The sequence below is a fragment of the Scardinius erythrophthalmus genome (genome assembly GCF_964197995.2).
Source record: "Scardinius erythrophthalmus genome assembly, chromosome: 2".
Lineage (NCBI taxonomy): Eukaryota > Metazoa > Chordata > Actinopteri > Cypriniformes > Leuciscidae > Scardinius > Scardinius erythrophthalmus.
In genome coordinates this window covers 60,925,012-60,951,261 of record NC_138222.1, presented here as the reverse complement: position 1 = coordinate 60,951,261, position 26,250 = coordinate 60,925,012, and the positions used below count along the sequence as shown (strand labels likewise).

Sequence of the window (26,250 nt, the reverse complement as noted above, 5' to 3'; positions counted from 1 at the left end):
ATTTACGAAATGCATTGACACGGCTCTCGCTCCCCTGAGAAGACAGGGGATGCGGATACTGAACTATCTGGACGATTGGCTTATTCTAGCGCAGTCAGAGACGGAACTTGTGTCTCACAGAACAGCGCTTCTCAGCCATCTGGAAGGTCTGGGTCTCTCAGTCAACTGGACCAAGAGCTTGTTATCGCCCCGTCAGTCAATTTCCTTTCTTGGAATAGAACTAGACTCGGTGGCTATGACGGCCAGATTGTCGGAGCAGCGCGCGCGCCGCATCCGTCACCTCGCCGCATCCGTCACCTCGCCGCATCCTTCCAAATAGGCAGCCAGGTTCTGCTGAGGACATTCCAGCGTATCCTGGGGCATATGGCCTCAGCTGCAGCAGTGCTTCAGCTGGGCTTATTGCGCATGCGCCCGCTTCAACGCTGGCTGAAAGCGCGCGTGCCCCACCGAGCCTGGGCTGCCGGCGGCTCGCGAGTCAGAGTGAATCAGGGCTACATTTCAGCCCTGCAGCCCTGGCTGGCAGCCGAATGGTATCACACAGGAGTGACTATGGGGGTGATTTCACACCGGAAAGTTGACTCGACAGACGCTTCCAACCTAGGTTGGGGAGCACTCTTCGAAGGCAGACCGGTCTATGGCCGCTGGTCAGACCAGGAGAATCTCCTACACATAAACTGTTTAGAGATGCTCGCGGTCGAGAAAGCGCTTCTCCCATTCCTCCCATTCCTCCTAGGTCACCATGTTCTAGTCCGTACGGACAATACATCGGTAGTGGCCTATGTGAATCGCCAGGGCGGTGTCAGATCAAAGACGCTCTGCACCCTGGCGGAACGCCTCCTCGTGTGGGCTCAGCACTCTCTGCGCTCGCTGAGAGCCGCGCATGTGCCTGGTCACCTGAACGAGGGCCCCGACAGACTGTCCAGGGACAACGTTCTCCCTGGGGAGTGGTCTCTACACCCCCAAACAGTCCAGTCACTGTGGCGCCATTTCGGCAAAGCGAAAGTCGACCTTTTTGCGTCAAAAGACAACGCTCACTACCCAGAGTTCTAATACAGCTGGCAGACACAGTCCCCTGGCCGATACCGGTGAGGAGAGACCTTCTCTCTCAAGCCCGCGGACCGATCTGGCATCCCCATCCAGAGCGCTGGTCTCTGCATGCGTGGAGCCTCAACGGTTACCCGATGATCTGCCAAGAGGGGTTATGAACACGATCATACAATCTAGAGCCCCCTCTACGAGGCGGCTCTACACGTCAAAATGGTCTGTGTTTAGCAAATGGTGCACTGCCAAGGGGCTCGATCCACAGACATGTGGGGTATCGCAAGTATTGTGTTTCCTTCAAGAGCTGCTGGACGCGGGCAGGTCCCCCTCCACGCTCAAAGTTTATGTTGCGGCCATTTCAGCTTTCACTGTCTCAGAGCTGGGCCGCGCATTAGGAAGGAACGAGTTCGTCACCCGCTTCCCAGGAGGATGAACCCCCCGCGACCCCCCTCGGTTCCTATGTGGGATCTTTCACTGGTCTTGGGGGCCCTGAAAGCGCATCCCTTTGAACCCTTGGAAACTGTGGATATGTTACGGAATTATGTAATTTCGTATAATGTTTTGAGTTTGTATATTGTTTGTATTTGTATTTATTTTGTTATTGTTGTTTTTTGTGTGTGTGCTTATTTTGCTGTCTGTTTTAGGATTACGATGATTAGCTGTGAGTTGGCTCCACCCTTTTACGTGGGTTTAAAACCGTGCTTCTGTTTCCAGAAGACGAGTTGTTGCGATTCCGGGCCGGTCGCACTTCTCCTGGCTCCTCTCCAGCCGTCAGACCATTGTCGTAGCAGCTTATGTTAGATACTTTTTTTGTCTTTGTTTTCAGTGGTGTTCTTTGTAGGGTTGACCTGCCCTTTACTTTTGAAATCCTGTTCGTTCTGTTTTGTTAGAGTATGGAGGGTAATTTGTTGTATTTTTAATTTTGGATACTTTGAGGGAAGTTAGTTGCTTATTTTATTTATTATCTGTTTTGTTTGTTATTTTGGGCCTTGGGTCTTCCTGAAGACTATAACACCTACTGTTTGTTTTTCGTTACTTTATTTGAATACATCCAACTTTCAAATTGTTCAAATTTTCTTGTCTTAATAAAACGTTTATCGTTTTTCTTGATTTTTTTTGGAAGTCACTTGAGTCCTTTGGGTCTGACGACTGGGCGTGGGAGACATGTTTATTTATTTTATTCTCTTGTTACGATTAACCCTAGACGAATCGTAATAAATGGGGGCTCGTCCGTTTTTTTTCGTTAGGCCATAATTTTTTTCCTCTCGTTTGATTATTTTCGTTTTCTCTCGTCTTCGGGAACAGTGTTTTTCGGAAATCTTGCTGGTGAGTACACTATTTGCTAAATGCATGTATTGTTGTTTCTGATTGGCATCTTTTATTTGTGCAGGGTAGTTGGAAATAGTTGTATAATGGACTTTAGCATTGAAGCGTTTAAACTTTCACCTACTTTGCAAGCGTTAGAGAAATGTCGTAAATCGATACTTGGTTACTCACGTAACCTCGGTTCTCTCTAGAGAGGGAACGAGTATTGCGTAAGCTGTGCTTACGCAGCGGGAAAAGCCTTCTTTTCTCGAGATACTGAAACCAAAAATTATCCTTAATTTCATATATTGTCAACGCAGTGCAGCTGCAGGCAGCTGAGCTAGAGCGGCATACTGCGCGCTCATTGGCTGCCGCGCGGCAACTGCTTAAGCCTACCAGTGAGCCTGGCGTGACGTCACGCCCAATGAGGGCGCGCGCGACCTCGCGCGTCACAGCCCGCCAGAATGGGCGGCGTCAGAGCGTATATAAGGAAGGCTCGTAGGCTATATTCTCTGTTTTCTGTCGACTGAAGCGACACGAGCGATAGGCTCAGCACGGTCAGGGAACGCAATACTCGTTCCCTCTCTAGAGAGAACCGAGGTTACGTGAGTAACCCAAGTATCGTTCTCTTACGAGAGGTTCTCTCGTAATGCGTAAGCTGTGCTTACGCAGCGGGAACCCTTTGTCCACGCCGTGCGAGCCTAACAATCACATATGACTCATAGAAAAACATAGAGGTGATCAAAACAGGTGGCCAGCGGTGCGGGCCAGCGCATGTTCATAAGCACACATAGGGAAAAAACACAGAATGGCACTGCCGGTTCATGTAACTGATACCCTGAGCGTGCAGCTCAACAGACAAGCTAATCGGTAATACAGCCTGACCCTTGGGCAGGACACGAAACACGACTAGACTGACAGAAGTTTAGCCTGCATAGCGGGAACTTCCAGGTTATAAAACCTAACAAATGTGGAGGGGGACGCCCAGCCCGCCGCCCTACAAATGTCGTCAATGGAAATCCCACTGGACCATGCCCACGATGAGGCCATGCCTCTGGTGGAATGAGCCCGTATGCCTAACGGACATTGCAGGTCTTTGGACGCATAAGCTGCTGCAATCGCGTCTACTATCCATCTGGACAGTGTCTGTTTCGAAGCGGCGCGACCCTTGGTGCGCCCGCCAAACGAAACGAAAAGCTGCTCTGAGAACCTGAAGGCTGCAGAGCGCGTCACATAACGCCTTAACGCCCTGACCGGGCAAAGGCGGTTAACCCCTTCCTCACTGCTGGAGGACGGCAGGGCCGATAGGGTAACGACCTGAGTCCTGAAGGGAGTGCCTAACACTTTGGGGACATAGCCGTGCTTCGGTTTGAGAATGGCTAACGAGTCGTTAGGTCCAAACTCGAGGCACGACGCGCTGATGGACAGCGCATGTAAATCTCCCACACGTTTAACTGAAGCCAGAGCTAGCAGAAAAACGGTCTTAAGCGTTAAGTATTTCAACTCCACAGAGTCCAAAGGCTCAAAGGGATGCGCTTTTAAGGACTCCAGGACCAGGGACAGGTCCCAAATAGGAACCGACGGGGGCCGCGGAGGGTTCATTCTCCTGGCCCCGCGTAGAAAGCGGGTAATGAGTTCATTTCTGCCCAGTGCACGGCCGCGCGCCGACTCAGCGAACGGAAAAAATCCACGGCCCGAAATCCATGCTTTGCGGGGCATTTCCGTTTTTAGCCAGCGTTGAAGCGGACGCATTCGGAGTAAACCCAGCTGCAGGACAGCTGCTGCTGATGCCATGTGGCCCAGCAACCTCTGAAAAGTTTTCAATGGAAAAACTTTTCCCTCCTGAAAGGAGGCGGCGAGGTGTCGAACACAGCGCGCGCGCTGTGCGGACAGTCTGGCCGTCATCGCCGCCGAGTCCAGATCTATACCCAGAAAAGTGATAGACTGGCTGGGGGCTAAAGAGCTCTTGTCCCAGTTCACGGAAAGACCCAAGCTTTGCAGGTGACCGAGAAGCGCTTCTCTGTGGGAAACTAGTTCCTCCGCCGAGTGCGCTATAATGAGCCAATCGTCCAGATAGTTCAGGATTCGCATTCCCCTCGATCTCAGGGGTGCGAGAGCCGCATCCATGCACTTCGTAAATGTACGGGGTGCCAGGGATAGGCCGAACGGCAGGACGGTGTACTGATATACCTGGCCGTCGAAGGCGAATCTCAAGAATGGCCTGTGACGGGGTATAATCTGAATCTGAAAGTACGCGTCTTTCAGGTCGAGAGATATGAACCAGTCCCCCGGGCGAATCTGCGCGAGGATTTGACTGGTTGTGAGCATTTTGAACGGCCGTTTCATAAGCGTTTTGTTCAAATATCTCAGATCCAATATAGGTCTGAGTGCTCCGCCCTTCTTGGGTACAAGGAAATAGCGGCTGTATATGCCTGCCTCGGAACCCGGAGGGAGAACCCGTTCTATCGCCCCTTTGTGCAGCAAATTCGCTATTTCTGTGTGAAGCAGATGCGCTGCATCCGCTTTCACTATAGTCTCGGCCCGAGCGCGATAGCGCGGAGGGCGGCGAGCGAATTGAAGCGAATAGCCCTTTATCACTGTGTTCAGTACCCACTTCGACACTCCCTGAATAGCTTTCCATGCATTCGCACTCATAGCTAGGGGTCGAATCGCCTCTGAGTCTCGCCCGCCGCACAGCGCGGGACGGGGGATCTGTGGCGGTGTAAGTGCGAGTCGCGCAGTGGCAGTGAGGGGGAACGGGTGTTCGCTGATGGCGGCAGCCGGCTGAACGGCGCTGTGAGAGAGCTTTGTGTGTGACGGCTCGCGGCGCGGAAGCGGGGCGGGCTCGTGCATGTTTATCGGAGAGTGTGCGTGCTGTAAAGCGGGCACAGAGCTCTTTATTATCACACAGCCGGTGGCTGACTCGTACGTGTTTACATGAGAGTGTGCGTGCTGTGTAGCGGGCACAGGGCTCTTTATTAACACGCGGCCAGTGGCAGAATGTTCTGGTCCCCAAGCGTGTGAGACAGAGCGAGCACTGTGTAGGTGTGAGCACTGAAGTGTGGGCGCGTGACCTACAGTTATCACTCGAGCGGCCGTAGCGCGCTTTATGTGAGTGCACTCTGTGGGGTACACAGGGGGATTTGTGCTTGTGTGTAGTGATGAGCACTGGGAAGTGGGCAAGCTTACTACACTCATAACACTGACGGCGTGAGCCGACTGACCAGATATTACACTCTTTATTCGATTTATCTGGGTCGCCGTAAAAACGGCGTTTGTGTGCAGGCGAGAGAGTTGAAAAACTGGCTCGTTGGCTGCTGTGGGCACTACTGCAGTAGCCTTTGATAAGGGGACTGGCAGAGGGATACATTTTAGCTTTGACGGTGGTCCGGCCGCAGCGGGACTCGACCGTCTTTTCCTCCCGACGGGTGCTAGGAGGACTTTGCAGGCTCGGGCTTCAGCGTTACTTTAGGCCGAGGCCCACGCGGGGGCGGCGGCCTGTGCTGGCTGGTGGAGCGGGACCTGGGGCGGCCGCGCTGGCGCTGCTGGGAGGCTGGGGGTCGAGATGACCGCTGTGCGGAGCTGCGTGCAGGAGGCTGGTTAGAGCGGCCTGCAGCGGAGCTCGAGCGGCGGGGCAGGAAGAGGTTCATGGCCTGTGACGCTTTCTGTACCTCAGAAAAACGGTCCACGAGGCCACTCACTGCAGGGCCGAAGAGACCAGTAGACGAGAGCGGGGCGTTCAGGAAGACGGACCGCTCTTGTTCCCCCATGTCGGCTAGTGTTAACCAAAGGTGGCGCTCAATGACGGTCAGCGAAGCCATGGATCGTCCGATAGCTTGGGCCGCTGTCTTGGTCGTGTGAAGGGAAAGGTCCGTCGCACTGCGCAGGTTGGTTAAGGCCGATCTGTCCAGTTCTCCCTCGTCGAGCTGGCGGAGGAGGTCCGCTTGGAGAACTTGAAGGACTGCCATTGTGTGCAGGGCTGAGGCGGCTTGCCCAGCGGCGGAGAAGGCGCGGCTGGCGAACGCCGAAGTAGTCCTGCAGGCTTTAGACGGGAGGGCAGTCTTTGAGCGCCATCTCGCGGATGGGGGGCAAAGATGCGCTGCAACCGCCTGTTCGACCGGTGGAATCCGGTCATACCCCTTCTCCGTGGCTCCGTCCACGCGGGAGAGAGTCGATGAGGCTGGAGAACGGAGTCTGGCCGAAACTGGAGCGTTCCACGATTTAGCAAACTCGTCGTGAAGCTCAGGCAGAAACGGCGCTGGTCTAGACGCTGGGGCCTGGCGACTGGTGGTCAGGAAGCATCCATCGAGCCTGTTAGGCGGGGGTACCTCTGGCGGTGACCACTCGAGGCCCAGACGCTCGACTGCCATAGTGAGGAGGCGGAGAAGCTCGGCCTCCACCCCGGCGGGAGCCCTGCTGGAAGCTCTGGTGGAGGAGGCGGATCGGGCGGAGCCGGACCACACCTCGCTGTCCGACGCCAACAAAGAGCACGTGTCCAGTCGATCGTTGTCATCCGCTTCATCCGCTGTGTCGACGGCATCGAGGGCGAGAGCCGTCGGCTGCGCGTCGGGGAGCGGGGGCGGAGAGGGAGAGAGCGAGGCTCGCGGGAGAGGCTCCGGCGAGGCCCTGGCTCGTGTCTCAGGCTCCGGTGTCTCAGGCTCCCTCCAGCAACGGCAGGAGCGGTGTCTGAAAAGAGGGCGAGTCGAGCCCGCAGGGTCGACATCTGCAGCTCTTCGCAGAATTCGCAGCCGCCCGAGGAAAACGCGACGGCTGCATGATCCCGTCCCAGGCAGAGAGCGCAGAGGAGATGGCAGTCTCTGTCGCTGAGCGGCGAGCGGCATGAGCCGCACGTGGTGCGAGGCATTTGCAACAACGCCTCGTGCTCTTTTAGAGTGCTGCGGAGAAAAGGCAAACACACGCAAAAAGAGCTTATCAATGAAGGATATGTATCGCCGGATAGCTGAGCTGGCACGGCAGGCTGAAGGCGGCGAAGAGATCGTCCGGCTTCCTCAGGCTGTCCTAAGCTGGCTCGTTAGCTTGATCCAAGAAGGCCACGGCGACGGTTTCCTCTCAGAGATCAGCGATGCGAGTGCTTCGCTGAAAAGACAGAAATCAGAGAATATAGCCTACGAGCCTTCCTTATATACGCTCTGACGCCGCCCATTCTGGCGGGCTGTGAGGGTCGCGCGCGCCCTCATTGGGCGTGACGTCACGCCAGGCTCACTGGTAGGCTTAAGCAGTTGCCGCGCGGCAGCCAATGAGCGCGCAGTATGCCGCTCTAGCTCAGCTGCCTGCAGCTGCACTGCGTTGACAATATATGAAATTAAGGATAATTTTTGGTTTCAGTATCTCGAGAAAAGAAGGCTTTTCCCGCTGCGTAAGCACAGCTTACGCAATACGAGAGAACCTCTCGTAAGAGAACTGACTTGTTTCTGATAGCTGATTTTTATGATATACCTATTCCAAGAGCTGGGACAAACTGTACTGCTTCACACAGTGTCTGTTTGAACAAGAATAAAGTTCAACATAAGCTACTATCAATGAAGTGGAGTCTACGTTTTTTAAGCAGTTTTAATTTGATAAACATGACACAATATAACATGACAACGACACGAAAAGAGTTTTCACTGTTATAATAAACTGATTTGAGAGCTTTAGAGGAACTAAAGGTGTTCGAATAAACACGAAACACACGTGATCGTTGTCATGCGGTGAATCCGGCCAATCGTGGAACAGCTGTGTCGTCATCAGCCCACGTGCAGCCCAGTGCAGCCGCTCTTGAGAAGCTGCGCTGGCTGAGTTCTCCGGCTACTCTCGAATTGCTCTCGCGGTGCTTTGATGGCATACGTCACAGTCACGTGGCGTCGGCGCTGTATCAAGTCGGACAAAATTTCTAACCGGCATGCACTGCTTCAAGTCAGCCGCCGATCGGTCTGCGCAGAGCTGCATGAAGTCGAACAAGCCTTATGAGTTAGTCCCAGAAGCTTATCGTCAGAAGTTTCGTTGTCATTTAAAAGGTGCCAATCAGACGTTTGTGGAGTTTGCCCGTGATAAGGGAGCTCTTTTTGATAAGTGGTGTCAATCCAGCAAGGTAAGTGATTTTGGTAAACTTCGTGAATTGGTATTACTTGAAGATTTCAAGAATTCGTTATCTGATAGAATCGTGGTGCATCTAAATGATCAGAAGGTGACCACACTTTCGGAGGCCGCTGTTTGTGCAGATGAATTTGTTCTAACGCACAAAAATAATTTTTTGCCACCTAATCGTCGTGAAAATTCTCAAAATAGTGTGGGTAAAAATGTGAAATATACGAAAACTGTAGTTCCAAATCAAGGAGAAAATCGCAAATGCTTCTACTGTCACGAATTTGGCCATTTGATTGCGGTGTGTCCAGTACTTAAAAGGAAAAATCAGTCACCAAGAAGGGATAATCCTAAAAGTGTTGGTTTCGTTCGTGTGCAATCGAAAATTAACCTCGATGAACGAAATGTTGATTCAGGATATGATCCGTTTATTTGTGATGGTGTAGTATCTTTCGTTGATAAAAACGAAACGAAATCAATTCGGATTCTCCGTGACACCGGAGCAGCTCAATCGTTCATACTTGACAGTGTGTTACCATTCTCGAAGGATTCGTCATGTAATTCAACTGTCTTAGTTCAAGGCATTGAACTGGGAATACTTGAAGTACCCTTGCATTATGTGAATATTAAGTCTGACCTAGTTTCTGGTCCTGTTAAAATTGCTGTGCGTCCACAGTTGCCTATTAGAGAAATTGAGTTGATCCTCGGTAATGATCTTGCCGGAGAAAAAGTTTTGCCGTTACCCGAAGTTATCAATGATCCGATTTATGAACTTCAAAATTCAAAAGATTTGGCTTTCTCGTTGCCGAATGTTAGCAGTGGAGAAAGATGATCTAGATAAGAGACCTGTTGCATATTTCTGGGACGATGGATTATTGATGCGCAAGTGGTCATCAGTTGCTTGTGAAGTTGAATGCAATTCAGTCTATCAGATCGTGGTACCTATGAACTCGCGTTCTCACGTTTTGACTTTGGCTCACGACCATAATTTTTCGGGCCATCTAGGTATTACGAAGACTTATAAACGCATTTTGAGACACTTTTTCTGGCCTGGTTTGAAATCAGATGTAGTGAAACACTGTCGATCCTGTCATGTTTGTCAGCTGGTTGGAAAGCCAAACCAGACGATTCCTCCTGCTCCTTTGTGTCCTATACCCGTTGTGGGAGAGCCGTTTGAACACCTCATATTAGATTGCGTTGGTCCGTTGCCCAAAACGAAAACTGGGCATAAATATTTACTCACTCTGATGTGTACGGCTACTCGTTTCCCAGAGGCTATACCATTACGTTCTCTGAGTACTAAGGTCGTGTTGCGATCTTTGATCAAATTTTTTTCTACTTTTGGTTTGCCAAAAATAGTACAGACTGATCAAGGATCTAATTTTATGTCCAGGGTGTTTAAACAAGTTTTGACTCAACTGAACATAAAACATCATGTGGCTAGTGCCTATCATCCAGAGTCGCAAGGCGCTTTGGAAAGATTTCACCAGACTTTAAAGTCTATGTTACGTACCTATTGCGCTGATTCTGCCAAAGAGTGGGATGAAGGCTTACCATTACTGTTATTTGCTATACGCGAAACTACACAAGAATCTTTGGGTTTTAGTCCGGCAGACTTGGTTTTTGGGCATACTGTCCGAGGTCCACTTAAGATTTTGAAAGAAAAGATGTCTAGGGAATCCACAGAAATCTCATTTCTGTCATACCTGCCTGATTCGTCTCGAAGTGATGTAAGTGAGTTAATACAGTCTCACCATGCTCTGTTCTCAGATGTGCCTTCACGTACTACTGCTGCGTTTCATGACATTGAGGTAGGAGATCATACTCCAATTAAGCAGCATGCTTATCGTTTAAATCCCACCAAACGTGAGTTAATGCAATCTGAGATAAAGTATCTTCTGGACAATGGTCTTGCTGTTCCTAGCTACAGTCCTTGGAGTTCACCATGCCTCCTGGTTCCCAAGAGTGACGGTTCAGTTCGTTTCTGCACCGACTATCGAAGGGTTAATGCAGTTACGAAAGCGGATTCGTTTCCCCTTCCTCGTATGGAGGACTGCGTGGATAAAGTTGGTTCTGCTATGTTCGTTACAAAATTAGATCTGCTTAAAGGATATTGGCAGGTACCCTTGACGCCTCGTGCTGCCGAAATTTCTGCGTTCGTCACTCCTGACAATCTACTACAATACACCGTTATGGCTTTCGGTCTTCGAAATGCTCCGGCAACATTTCAGCGCCTTATGAATTCTGTACTTGCTGGTGTTTCTAATTGTGAAGCATACTTGGATGATGTTGTGATTTATTCCTCCACTTGGGATGATCATTTGAAAACCCTTCACGATGTCTTTAATCGCTTTCAAGAGGCTTCGCTTACCGTTAATCTCGCAAAATGCGAGTTTGTTAAAGCTACGGTAACCTACCTAGGAAAGCAGGTGGGTCCGGGACAAGTTTGCCCTAGTTTCTGCTAAAGTGCAAGCTATCCTAGAATTCCCTATGCCAAGAACTAAGAAAGAATTGAGGCGGTTCTTAGGCATGGTTGGTTATTATCGTGGCTTCTGCAGAAATTTTTCTGATATTGTTCTGCCTCTTACGAATTTGCTTAGTCAATCTCGAGATTTTGTTTGGTCTGACCTTTGTCAAACAGCTTTTGATTCGGTTAAAAGTCTTTTATGTAGCACCCCTGTGTTAAAAGCTCCGAACTTTTCAGTTCCTTTCAAAATTGAGGTGGATGCTAGCGCAAATGGAGCTGGTGCTGTGCTCTTGCAAGAAGACGATCACGGCATGGATCATCCCGTGTTACTTCTCGAAGAAGTTTTTGAAACATCAACTGCATTATAGCACTATCGAAAAAGAAGCTTTAGCGCTATTATTGTCTCTTCAGCACTTTGAGGTATATGTGGGTTCGAGTTCATTGCCAGTTAAAGTTTTTACCGATCATAATCCACTAACTTTTCTTGCAAAAATGCAGAACTCTAATCAGCGCATTATGCAGTGGGCATTGATTGTACAAGAGTTTAATATTGACATCTGTTATAAGAAAGGAAAAGAGAATGTGTTAGCAGATGCATTGTCACGCTCTGTATAGGAATGATGTTAACTCTTAGTGGAGGGGGTGTTACGGAATTATGTAATTTCGTATAATGTTTTGAGTTTGTATATTGTTTGTATTTGTATTTATTTTGTTATTGTTGTTTTTTGTGTGTGTGCTTATTTTGCTGTCTGTTTTAGGATTACGATGATTAGCTGTGAGTTGGCTCCACCCTTTTACGTGGGTTTAAAACCGTGCTTCCGTTTCCAGAAGACGAGTTGTTGCGATTCCGGGCCGGTCGCACTTCTCCTGGCTCCTCTCCAGCCGTCAGACCATTGTCGTAGCAGCTTATGTTAGATACTTTTTTTGTCTTTGTTTTCAGTGGTGTTCTTTGTAGGGTTGACCTGCCCTTTACTTTTGAAATCCTGTTCGTTCTGTTTTGTTAGAGTATGGAGGGTAATTTGTTGTATTTTTAATTTTGGATACTTTGAGGGAAGTTAGTTGCTTATTTTATTTATTATCTGTTTTGTTTGTTATTTTGGGCCTTGGGTCTTCCTGAAGACTAAAACAACTGTTGTTTTTTCTTCGTTACTTTATTTGAATACATCCAACTTTCAAATTGTTCAAATTTTCTTGTCTTAATAAAACGTTTATCGTTTTTCTTGATTTTTTTTGGAAGTCACTTGAGTCCTTTGGGTCTGACGACTGGGCGTGGGAGACATGTTTATTTATTTTATTCTCTTGTTACGATTAACCCTAGACGAATCGTAATAGGATATGAAATACCTCACGTTCAAAACCGTTTTTCTCATAGCTCTGTCTTCAGTTAAACGAGTGGGAGACCTTCACGCATTATCTATTAACGCCGCGTGCCTCGAGTTCGGACCTAATGACTCTAAAGTTATTCTCAGACCGAGGCATGGTTACGTTCCCAAAATTTTGGGCACTCCCTTCAGAGCGCAGGTCATTTCCCTCTCAGCCCTGCCAACCCCTGGCAGCGAGGCCGATAGTAATCTCCTCTGCCCGGTCAGGGCACTGAGAAATTACATCACACGCTCCGCTGCTTTCAGGCGCTCGGAGCAGCTTTTTGTTTCGTTTGGAGGGCGCACCAAGGGTCTCGCCGCCTCGAAACACAGCCTGTCTAGATGGATAGTGGACGCTATCGCAACTGCTTATGCGTCTAAAGACCTGCAGTGCCCACTGGGCATTCGAGCTCACTCCACCAGAGGCATGGCCTCATCGTGGGCGTGGTCCAGCGGGATTTCCATTCATGACATTTGTGCAGCGGCAGGCTGGGCCTCCCCCTCCACATTTGTTAGGTTTTACAACCTGGAAGTTCCCGCCTTGCAGGCGAAAGTTTTATCAGTCTAAGTCTCGTGTAGACCGGCCCACTATCAGTGCGCGTGCGCTACATTGCTTGATTTAGCTCTACTGGTTGAGCTGCACTGTGCAGGGAATTGTCAGTTCGGACCGGCTGTGCCGCTCCGTGCTCCCTAATATGTGCTGTGTACTGCGCTAGCCTTCATTTGGCCGCCCGGCTCCCTGTTATCACGTTCCCCTGGCTCTCCCTGGGACTCATTCAGTGGATGCTGGGCGCGCACGGCGTCGACAAGGGAGTTCCCGCAGCGTAAGCTACTTACGCAATACGAGAGAACCTCTCGTAAGAGAACGTATCGGTTACTAACATAACCTCTGTTCTCTCTAGAAGAGGGAACGAGTATTGCGTAACCTGCCGTGCTCGCGCCACGAGCTCACTCGCTTCAGCGACAGAAACCAGTGAAGCAGCCTCTGAGCCCTGCTTATATACGCTAAGCCACGCCCCTTTTGGCGGGCTGTGACGCACGAAGCGCGCCTAGCGCGCTCATTGGTCGTGACGTCACGCCAAGGGCTCAGCGATAGGCTGCTGCAGTTGCCGCAGGGCAGCCAATGGGCACGCTAGTAAGCCTGCCCTAGGTCTGCATGCTGCCGCACTGCGTTGACAAGATTATTAAAAATTAAGGATAATTTTTTGGCTTCAGTATCTCGAGAAAGAAGACTTTCCGCAGCGTAAGCTACTTACGCAATACTCGTTCCCTCTTCTAGAGAGAACAGAGGTTACGTTTAGTAACCGATTACGATTTATTATCTTTCAGTTTACTGATCCCAGATCTAACTTCATCTATAGAAATATCTTTGTCGCACAACATCATACAATCCTGATCTATACATTTAGCATTTGCTTTAATGCTATCTAGAAATTGTATCAGTTCATGAGTCCTGTGACGTCATCGTGTGTGATGATGTTAAATGCTGGACAATAATCCATCAGTTCTCCCCTGAATGAGCATCACAACAGAAAAACACTTTCAGTTCATGTAGAATAAACTCTAGACATGTTTCAGTGTGTGATTTACATTGTGTTGAATGAATGGAAAAGCTTCATATCTGTTTCTTCTGCTTTTAGTGCTGATGTCCCTCGTTCACTCTGGACTCGGTCAAGGTACTGTCCGTTACTGCAGTACATTTTAGTTTTTAACTAATGTGAATTGTGTTGTAGTCGTTTATTTGTCTTATTTGTCTACATCAGGATCCCACATTTGTCCCTTTGCTGATGTTTTATGTCCATGTTTTGCATATTTCACAGAATCATCTGACTGTAGTTCCTTATGCTGCAAAACATTACAGAAATCTGCTATTTATTCAATCAATCAAGAGTCTTGCAGTTGTAAAGATAGTTCAGTCAGACATTGATTTCAAAAGATCATTTTATTTGCATGTTTCTGAGTTTTTGCTGCAATATTAATTATTGACTGTGTGTCATTAAGATCTTGAGCACCAATGCTTAGCTTTCTTCATTCAGTGTGGTTTGGTTTGAAGGGCTGGAAGAGAAAAGGGCTTGAGAACAGACAGAAGTTAGTAAGTTCAGTTCAGATCTTTAAACACTCAGACTGTAAACAGCATCATCTACTGGTCAGAACTGGAAGAGCAATAATACAAAGGACATGCGGACTGAATACATACACTACTGGTCAAAAGTTTTAGATCGGTAAGACTTTTTATGTTTTTAAAAGAAGTCTCTTCAGCTCACCAAGGCTGCATTTATTTGATAAACAATTCAAAAAAAACAAAACAAACAAAAAAAAAAACAGTAATATTGTGAAATATTATGACAATTTAAAATGACTGTTTTCTATTTTAATACATTTTAAAATGTAATTTATTCCTCAGATGAAAGCTGAATTTTCAACATCAGTCTTCAGTGTCACATGATCCTTTAGAAATCATTCTAATATGCTGATTTTATGCTCAAGAAACATTCATTATTATTTTCAATGTTGAAAACAGTTGTGTACATTTTTTTTTTCAAAATTATTTGATGAATAGAAAGTTCAAAAGAACAGCATTTATTTAAAATAGAATATTTTCTAACATTATAAATGTCTTTAATGTAACTTTTGATCAGTTTAACTCATCCTTGATGAATAAAAGTATTGATTTATTTTATTTCTTTCCCCAAAAAATAAAATAAAAATTCTTACTGACCCCAAACTTTTGAACGGTAGTGTTTAATGTTACAAAAGCTTTCCATTTCAGATAAATGCTGTTCTTTTGAACTTTCTATTCATCATAGCATCATGAAATAAAAATGTAAAAAAACTGTTTTCAACACTGATAATAATCATAAATGTTTATTGAGCATCAAATCATCATATTAGAGTGATTTCTGAAGGATCATGTGACACTGAAGACTGGAGTAATGATGCTGAAAATTCAGCTTTGATCACAGGAATAAATTACACTTTACTGTAGAAAACAGCTGTTTTAAATTGTAATAATATTTCACAATATGACTGTTTTTGTTTGTATTTTTAATCAAATAAATGCAGCCTTGGTGAGCAGAAGATACTTCTTTTAAACACATTAAAAATCTTACCGATCTAAAACTTTTGACCGGTAGTGTATATCAGTTTCATTTAGTTTTTACCAACACATACATTTTTGATGTAATCATTACAATTTACAAGCAAACTAGATTTTTAATTTAAGTGTTTTTCTCCTGATGAAGTTTTGAGTTCATGACAGTGATCTTGATACTGCGATGCTTTTCAATATTTACTTCTATGTTTCTCAGTGAAACCTGTAGTGACGGTGAAGCCAGATCAGCGTGTGTTCAGAGGAGAGACAGTCACTCTCACATGTGACATACAGGGAGGAGGAGACATTCAGTGGATATACAGCTGGTTTAGAGATGGAGACACTGTCTATACATATATAACAACAGCAGAGATCAGTTTCACAGCTGATGTGTATCGCAGTGGTGAATACAGTTGTAGAGGAGGGACATCATACTCATGGACAGACAGCAGTGATGCTGTTACACTGACTGTATCAGGTGAGTCTTCATATTCACATCTGTTTAATGATCATCACTTATAATTTTCAACCACATCTGTTCTCATAAGAGGACTGACAATTCACTTTTTAGTAATTATTCAGTAACTGCACACGTCTTGTGTGTGTTGCATGTTTTATGGAGGTTTTGGTTTATTATAAAATCATATAAATTGTGACTTTCCAGTGTTATAAGCGTCTCCATCTTTAATTTATGTGCGTCTCCATCTTTGATATTTAGTCACTGTCACTATGGTTACAGGAGATATTCATGAGTATCATGAGAATAGAAAAGGACTCGAGCGACTGAGTTCAGTTCTGATGAGTTTTGGACTGAAGTCAGAGAGAATGACGTGATTTACAGATTATTAGTGTTGAAGTCAAAACCACAAACCCAGACCAGAGTGTTTTCACAGATTACACATTTTTGTTCTAAGAACGGTTTTAAAACATTTTGGTTTGGTGATGGAAACTTTAAAGTGTCCATTTTTCTTAGTGCTAGTGGAGCTTTTCTTTTTTTCTTTTTTTTGGGGGGGAAGGTTAGTTTGATGTTCCTGAAATATTCTTTTCACCTAATTTGTATTAACAACTCAAAAGTCCTCCTCAAAAAACCTTTACTAATTAATAAAATAGAGAAAGTTATAGTGATGTGATACACAGCGAAATCCTCAGTGTTGAATGAACTCGACGTCTAAATGAGTCCAAGAGTGTTAAAGATGAAGAAACTACAGTTTTTGTGCTAATTTTGAGAACATTATTAAAGACCAGATAACATTGAACAAACATTTACTGGAAGAATTTTTGTTCATAACTTTGAGAGATCCTTAACGTTAGCCAAAGTTATGATAACGTTCCCCGTTAGCTGGTTATGGTTATGGTAAAAGTATATTCATCATAAAAGCTCAACACAAAATGCACACATCCAGCGGGCAAAACAAACTCAGTGAGGATCTCAACCACAGAAACTGCCAAAGGGAAGAGAAAGCTGCACACCACAACTCCAATAATAGAAACATGTATTTCATGTTCTCAATGGCCATTAGACTCGACACTCGAAAACATGAAATAAATATATTTACATTATTTTGTAACTGTGTAACAAACTGTGGTTTGCCAACTTTCTCTTCCTTTTTGCAAGAGTATATTTATCATCATATGACCAAGACCAGTGTAATGTATTTCTGTCACAGAATGGCTCCATGAACTAAATCCCTCTGGAAACCGTTGGTCAAATGCTTTGCTCAAAGACACAATAGTGATGGTTAACAGTTCATTCACTGCAGGGTTTATACCATCAACATTCCCATTTACAACCGAAGGTCCTTCTGAACAATCAGTTTTATTCCCTGAATATTATAGTACTACTATAGTACATGTCCAGAAAAACATATATTTTGTGCATGCAAATACCCTTATGATGAATATGATATTAAATAGCATAGCAAACAATGAAGTACCATGGTGCTTAAACACTGTACACACTCTACACACTGTACACACACTGCATTAGTATCGGTTGTTGCACTGTAAACCCAGATTTTGTTTCTAATTAAACTTACGAGTAATCATTACTTATTCTTTTATGTTTAGTAAAAACCTGCTATCATTACTAAACAACATTAGTTGTTTGCACTATTTAGCTGAAAGATTCATTGCACTAATCATGTTAAGTTGAGATAACTCGCTATGTTAAGCTTCTGTAAGGGAGGGGCGTGGTCTATTTAAACAGGTGACAGTGCGCAGAGTGCGCCATTTAAAGTTTGAACCGAAGAGTCGAACATTACCAGCTTAACTTATTACTAAACAGACTGACTTTATTTCTGTCAGACGTCTACAAAAGATCTTGTTGAGAATCAACAGAGGTTTAGATGGTGATTATTTATTATTTATTGTTTCATTTGTAGTCACCATGATGGTGAAAGGTGTTGGCTTTAGTTGGGCTCTTGCCTTTGATATTTAAACATTATATTTTCTCTGGCTGCTTTAACTGTGAGTTTAAAAGGCACAATAATTACAGCAAAAAACCAAGAGTAAAGTGATCAATTGACTATAACTGCCTATTGATGTTGTTATCAATAGAGATTGTAAGTCACTAAAGTCAGTAGCACTTGACTTTTCCTGTGATTTTACAGCAGGAAATCCAACAGAATTGTATATGAATCTCATCAATGGTGACACTTGCAATGCATGCTGGGTACCCAATAGTAAACCTATTATCCTAAACCATGTAAATACAACATAACATGTTTAGTTTCAGCTTGTGTAAAAGGTTAGGGTTCCATGTTAATTCAACTCAACATGTTTAGTTTCAGCTTGTGTAAAAGGTTAGGGTTATATGTTAATTCAACTCAACATGTTTAGTTTCAGCTTGTGTAAAAGGTTAGGGTTATATGTTAATACAACTCAACATGTTTAGTTTCTGCTTGTGTAAAAACTAAAGTGGTATAAGGCAACGGGTTTCCTCGCGATTTGCGAGTAAAGTCAACTAATTTGGGTTAAGAGTGTGGTATCGGAGCATTTTTATGAGTATGAATATGAGAGCGCAGTATCGGGCCGACACCAATACTGGTGTTAATATAGACCTTTCTCACTCGTGGTTATGGGCTCCAGAAAGGCCGCTGTGAGTAAGTTCAGTCACTCAGAGCTCATGGTGAACAACACACACACATTCTCAATCTCACAGATCATCAAATCCTGGAGTCACCGGCTGCGTCTCATCTCGAAGGCTGAATCCTCCGGAGGTCACATTTATCTGCCGTCATGAGGCTCTTCATCTCAGTAAACTGACCATTACATTCCCATGAGGAAACTACAACAATTTACACTTCACTAGCAATAACGCTCAGTTTTATAATGGAGACTGTCCTGAAATAAGACGTTCTTTATGACGTATGCGGCCGATAAATGTGACGTCAAGAGGACGCAGCTTCGACACGAGACACAGATCCATGAAAACAGACGCTAAGAAGCAGAGAGTCGTTCAGATTGTACTATCATTATTATTTTAAACTCTTTTAATCTTTAAACAGTTTTTTATTACTGATTAAACTATTGAGAAGTATATTACTGTGAACAACAATTATATTGTTTTTGATGTTTCTTATAAAATAAAGAAAGATTGACTGAAATAAAAACAGTCTGTGCTTGCAAATATAATATGGTTGAATAAGTTTATTATTTTGTTTAGCCTTTTTGCTTCAGCATTTGTTGTATGATGATATTTATCATATTTTATTTTTAATATTAAAAAAAGTTGAGGTTATTCGCTTATCCGTAAATTTGCCTGGGTCTGTCACATAACCTGTTAAAACTCTATAAATATTCCCTGAAATTACCAGAACATCCCACTTCATGATTTTATGGTGAAATGTCTTATTTTTCAGTTCACCACAACTTTCACCACTGTTGCATATTTCACTCAAAATTATGATATACACATTCTCTTACAGTGAGGTAAATTCTTTATTACAAATACAAACAAGATAATACTTCCCAATAATGAATAATATGTAGCAGTCCTAGACGAGAAAACGGCGGCCACACACACACACTCTGAGCCACACACACACTCTCTGAGCATGTTCATCTCTGAGCTTGTCTTTAACATATGCAAATGGCGTGCTCCGAAGCCAAATTAATTTGAGTTAATCAAATAAAATAAATCTCATAGATGACACTATTTACATTTTATGTTAGACTTATTAAATATATATGTATTATTCTTAATTAGATATATTTAAATAAAGTGAACACAATTTAAATGTGTCATACCTAAGAAGGGCTTGAATAATTTTTTTGAGTGGAGCAGAAAAGACAAACACTTCAAATCAAAATAAATGACACAGTTTACTGTACAAAAAAGAATGATAAAACAGAAGACTAGTGAAAGATATGATCAGTAACATAAATGAGCTCAACACTGCATCACTGTTCACTTCCAGATAAACCGATTCTGACTGTAAAGCCCCAGAGTTCAGTGTTCACTGGAGACACAGTTACTCTCAGCTGTGACGTGGGAAGCTCAACTGGATGGACGTTTCACTGGAGGAAAGACTCAAACTGGGAATCCAGTGATGATGCAGGAACTAAAACAATCAGTTCTGTGAGAGTCTCTGATGGAGGAACATACGAGTGTAGAGCACAGCGAGGAGGATACTACACACACTCCAGTGATGCAATAAAGATAACTGTGAGAGGTAAGTGCCCTTTCACTCTTTTACTCTTTTTTTTTTCAGTGAAAGCTAATTTTGAGTTTTAAAAGATTCAAACATGAAGTGTGTTGTTTTCTCATTTAACAGAGAGACCCAAACCTGTAGTGAAGGTGAAGCCTGATGTTCGTGTGTTCAGAGGAGAGAGAGTCACTCTCACATGTGACATACAGGAGACAGGAGTCTGGAGGTACAGCTGGTATAAAGATCAAGATAACAGCAGAAGAACAGACCAGATCTATATAATCACATCTGTGGATCCGTCTCATGCTGGTCTGTACAGATGTAGAGGAACTCTGACAGAAACCCAACAGTACTCACAGATCAGTGATAGAGTTACACTGACAGTATCAGGTGAGTGTGTTCATGTGCTCCTCAGACAGAATTACTTGTTTGCTTGTTTGATTTGTTGGTAACACTTTACAACAAGGTTCCATTTGTTAATTTTACTTAATGCATATTAATACATTTAATATTTAATAATCTTTGTGAACATTAGATAATACAACTATTCATTGTTAGTTCATGTTAGCTGAGGTCCATTAAATAATATTCACAGCTGGAACTTTTGATTAATAATATATTAGTAAATGTTGAAATTAACATGGACTAAGATTAATATATGATTTAAGAGTATTTTTCATTGCTCATTTTAACTAGTAACTTTGGCTGTATCCCATCACTGTAACAACATTGAGTCTACAGATTTATTTTAATTATTTATTTTTAATATTTTGCATGTTTTAAATAGATCCAATGTTGCATTGAAATGCATACATAAAAATAAATAATAAAATCAGTGTAGTTTTTTTATATTCATTCATAGTCTATGAGATGTGGGATAAACGGATGTTTCGACTGCATTAATGTGCACATTGAAGCTCAAATAGCAACTGGTTACTCTTTGATAATAATTTCAGCCTCATGTCAGAGATAATGTTTTAGGAGTGTAGAAGCATCGGACCATTAGACTTTGACTTTCCTGTCACTAGCTAAATGTGTCACCACAGGGGCAATATTACAATTTAATAGAAATAAGCACATAGAAATATACTTAAAGTACATCCATAAAATACAGAATTAAATAATACAAAAATAATATAAATAAATTAATATGTATCATAATTGTAATATAAAAACTCAATTCTTTCAGGGCAAAATAAAAATTCAAAAATAAAAACGAAGCCTTAAAGTTCCCATTTTAGGAGAAATGTAAGATTCAAGACTGAAAATCTCACAATAACTTCAGCATTCAAAATTATTAGAATTGCATTCTTTTATCTTTTTATTTCTTACATTTATCTGCATCTTTTTTCTTTCTTTCTTCTTTTTTTATTTAATTTTGTATTTATTTAACATTGACATTTAACCATCTATATCCAGCAATATCAAAGTGACAGAAGTGTGAAGTAGCCTTAGACCTGATCTTAGCTGAGACTTTAACTTTTGGCTATACCTTGAAAGAGTGACACATCTTATTGATTCCTGTTCAAATATGTTTTGATCCTGTCATGCTGCATGTTCTCATTTGTTTCCTTGGTTATTAATTATGTTCCTCATCTTAGTTTAAGATAAACTGTTTAGTTTGTGGTTTTGCTTGGATGGTCTCCTTGTTTTGTTCTGTAGGCCTAAATGAAGACTTCTCAAAATCAATATTTTTGCTATTCCATTAAGTGGTGTCACTAGTGGGAGCAGAAAGGACACATCCCTTTAAATCAAAATAAATTACAGTTTACTGTACAAAAAAAAAAAAGACAAGACAAGATATGAGCAATAACATAAATGAGCTCAACACTGCATCACTGTTCACTTCCAGATAAACCGCAGCCCATTGTGACTGTAAAGCCCCAGAGTTCAGTGTTCACTGGAGACATAGTTACTCTCAGCTGTGACGTGGGAAGCTCAACTGGATGGACGTTTGACTGGTCGAAAGACTCAAACTGGGAATCCAGTGATGATGCAAAAACTAAAACAATCAGTTCTGTGAGAGTCTCTGATGGAGGAACATACGAGTGTAGAGCAAAGCGAGGAGAATACTACACACACTTCAGTTATGTTAAGATAACTGTGAGAGGTAAGTGCTCTTTTTTACTCTGTAGATTTTTTTCAGTGAAAGCTAATTTTGAGTTTTTGATTCAAACATGAAGTGTGTGTTTGCTCATTTCACAGAGAGACCCAAACCTGTAGTGAAGGTGAAGCCTGATGTTCGTGTGTTCAGAGGAGAGAGAGTCACTCTCACATGTGACATACAGGAGACAGGAGTCTGGAGGTACAGCTGGTATAAAGATCAAGATAACAGAAGAAGAACAGACCAGATCTATTACAGCGCAGGACAAGACCAGATCTATATAATCACATCTGTGGATCCGTCTCATGCTGGTCTGTACAGCTGTAGAGGAACTCAGTCTGAAACCCCACAGTACTCAGAGATCAGTGATGGAGTTACACTGACAGTATCAGGTGAGTGTGTTCATCATTTCATCACATCACTTTAACCTGAAGACATTGAGTAGAAAAGAGTTTACTTTGTCTCACACTCAGTCAGATTATGTTAGTTAAGAGTTTGTATTCATCTCTATATACAGTGACAGGCTGATTATGATCTCAGATCTTTTCAGAGTTCATTATCTAGAGAGCGGGGAACAGTCTAATACTTTTTGACTTTCTCAGTTTGTGTAAATTCACTTGGGGTTCAGAGTATTTATTTTTTCCACATTCATTTCCCACATGTCTAGTACAATTATGTGGTTTTGTTTAATTAATACAGTATATACCTTTTTTTTAATTATTTTTTTTATTTACCCCGAAAGAACGGAAGTGAAATGTGACAACATGCCCCATAGGTGGAGTACATTGTAACATGTTAACCTTAAAATGTTATCAGATCTAATTAAAAAATATACAAGACAAACTAAAATATGTTGTCAATAAAATACAATTATTGACTTTTTCATATAAAATAATGGCATTTTTTAATAATTAAAAATAAATATATATTTTTTAGATTTACAACAAACACCACATATCAGCTATACAGCATAGTACAAAACATAATAATAATTCATAATTTCTGAACTCTGACTCTGTCTTTATTCACCTTTTTCTCATGATTTCTCAATAGAATTGATAAAAGTGTAGAATAGAATATCATAGTTCTAATAGAGGCTCATAGTAACGCAGTGTGACAACATGCCCCGCCTGTACAACTGGGATTCAAACCCTGCTAGTGTCTTCTGCTGGTTAGATCAGCATTCAATAACTATCTCAACTGTTAAATTAACTATCTAAACTGCTAGATTGGAGATTAAAATAATATCAAATTTGTCTAATTTTAAATAAACATTAAATCAAAATTTACTTAAGTAAGAAATTCAATTTTGCTATGGTTAAATAAATGTTCAGTGATATCATCCAAAGATTGTTCACTATATTGTTGATATGACAACTAGTAAATACACTGAGACCACATCCACACCAAACCAGAGTTTCCCAATCCAATCTTTTTTCCCTCATTTAAAAAAAAAAATTCTGTAAACACGGCATCGTCTCAAGAAATATCTGCGTACGCACAAAACCACTGAAACCGACTCAAAACGATGTAGTTCACATGCCAGACCAGTGTGTGGCGCTGTAATTCTGCCACAGAGATACACTAAAAATGGAGAAGACTTGGAGCATTTGCATAAACCTGGTGCGCTGTATACAATAATAATAGGCTCAGTAGTTTCTTCTTTATTTTATTTATTTATTTTTACTAATAACTTTATTGAACAATATAAACAACCATAAATAGCCTGGTACAAAATATGAAATGTCTCAGACAACAGACAAGCATCATAGCATGAGAAAGAAAATATGAAGAAATAAAGAAATAAAACAAAAATACATTCAAGTGAATAATACATAAAGAAATAAGAGGCTCAGCAGCTTCTGCAACACGAACACACCGCAGTTGTTTCTGCTCTTACGTGACGTAGTGGTGCGGTGATGATATCATTGTTTCACAAAATACACGGATTGGCTGTACACACGAAAACGCAAGTGTGTCGGTTTCAGATTTATCCACTCTGGGACCTTGTTTCAAAAAATAGCGGTTTCAGGCTCCCAAAACGCCGGATGCGTACGATTTACGTGTTACAACCAAGTGGCAACATTCTAATCTGAAAAATGAAGCCTACCCGGAAATGCGAAAAACTGCAATACATCGAAAATCTGCTAGGGGCAGGTCCCAAAAGGGAGCAAATGTCCATAGACCCTCATGTTAAAATGTCCGTTTTCACAGTATAAATTCATGTTTTTGCAGGTTGGTCCCATGGACTTTTATTGTATTTTTCGATAGGTTCCGAGTGCCTGACAACTGTGAGGGGGGTGAATTTTTTTCTAACTCGTTAGTTTAGATTGTATTTAGATATAAAATGTATGACAAATAAGGGCGTGGTTAACTTTGATTGACAGCTTGATTGACAGCTGATAACGAGCATATGATCTGACACAACACATCATACCACCTCTGTACTGTATCTGAACATTTGTATTGAAATATCGTACATAAAATGGGTTGCGTTCGTTGTAGTACTAACTTGTTAACTGTTCACATGAGTTTACCCGGATAGTACCTTGCAGGATACATAACTATAAGGTGTCTGAACATGCCTTTAAGAGACATACATGAACTTCACGTTACAACTTACCAGCAAATTCAGATGGGTTGTACTCTTCAGCAGCTTTGCAGTGAATGTAGTAGCCATAGACTGTAAAAAGTAGCCTAGTCTGCCAGTCGATCTTGTAACGATAGCTGAGGCTGCTTGGCTGAAGAGGCGGGTCCACCGGCCGGCTCAGTCTCACACAAAGCCCGCCCTTTTACCCATATATGGATTGGCCAGAAGGTGGGCGGGGTTAGGATTTCCCAAGATTTTCCAAGATGGCGCCACCCATACTCCCCATAAACGGCCTCAAAACCATTCTTCAGAAAGTCTATGGGTGACGTCACAGACGCTTTGTCCATATTTTTTACAGTCTATGGTTACAACTAGCTCTGCGTTAGTTTGTGCCTCGCTCACCCCCATCCTCCAGACATGTTCAGTTCATTCATGAGCTGCTGCCCTTCAGATTATCCCCTTCCGGAACAAAAATATATGGGAATATATTGCAAAATATAATGCAATATATTACAAAATACATGTCCATATATGGGAAACTAGAGCTTATATTTTTCAATACACTGCAATATATGCATTAACCATATGGCGATATATTAATACCAGTAGCCGGCGGTGCATTTCACACCTAACCTTCAGTGGTGTCCCAGCTGAATTAATCCAGCTCTTAATACGCTTTTAGTAGTGTAGCGCACCGACTCTATAATTTTGAAATTGCTGTTTTATTTTGCACCGGCAGTTATAGGGTTAATGCGGTGAGTTTATATCTGCAATATTATATTACACATGCAGTACCATATCTGATCACATATACATCTATATATTATGAAGTGTATTACTGAATATTAAATTCCATACATTATGATATATTAGTAAATACATTGTAACTTTTTTTTTTTCAATATATGAAAAGCGGTAATTCCTTATGTATTATTCAATATAATGTAATATATTAACACAATATATTTTTATGTATATGTTCAAATATACTGTTAAACCATTTAATATATTGATCATTTATAGGAAAATATATTTTCTTTTCATAAGGGTTTGCAGATTAATGAAACCAGCTGTTTGAGTCTCTTAGTTTGTGTTTCTGTCTTTCTTCTCAGGTTTACCCACATCTACAGTGACTGTGACACCAGACAGTCCTGTATTCACTGGAGAAACAGTCAATCTGAAGTGTGTGATAAACTCTGATCACAGTGACTGGAGATATGAGTGGTATAAAGGCAGTGTAAAGTTACAGACGTCTGATGATCGTTACACTGTAAACAGAGACACTCTCACTATCAGAGGAGCTACTGAGTCTGATCAGGGTCAGTACTGGTGTAAAGGACAGAGAGATGGAAGACCAAACTCATCAACATCAAGCTCTGCTGTTTCTCTCTCTGTGAAGGGTGAGTTGAACATCATTGTCCTCATAAAAACTTTCACTACAAACTTTCCACTGATGTCTGTGAAAAAGGGATGCGCTCGACAAGCTTGTGCTTCTCGTAACAGCAATATAGACGTGACTATTCGTTTAATATTCCACTGATTAGACATTTACTTCATA

General features: G+C 42.7%; 1 protein-coding gene across 1 annotated transcript; it reads left to right on the top strand.

The window, feature by feature from the left end:
- Nucleotides 1–7,185: 7,185 nt before the first annotated feature.
- On the top strand, nt 7,186–26,203 carry LOC308705408 (sialoadhesin-like; the record flags this gene model as incomplete). The annotated part of the gene is made up of 4 exons (XM_081390424.1): nt 7,186–7,435; nt 15,567–15,827; nt 25,805–26,092; nt 26,196–26,203. 4 exons carry the CDS (start codon nt 7,186–7,188, stop codon nt 26,201–26,203), a joined length of 807 nt encoding a protein of 268 aa, XP_081246550.1.
- Nucleotides 26,204–26,250: the final 47 nt, after the last annotated feature.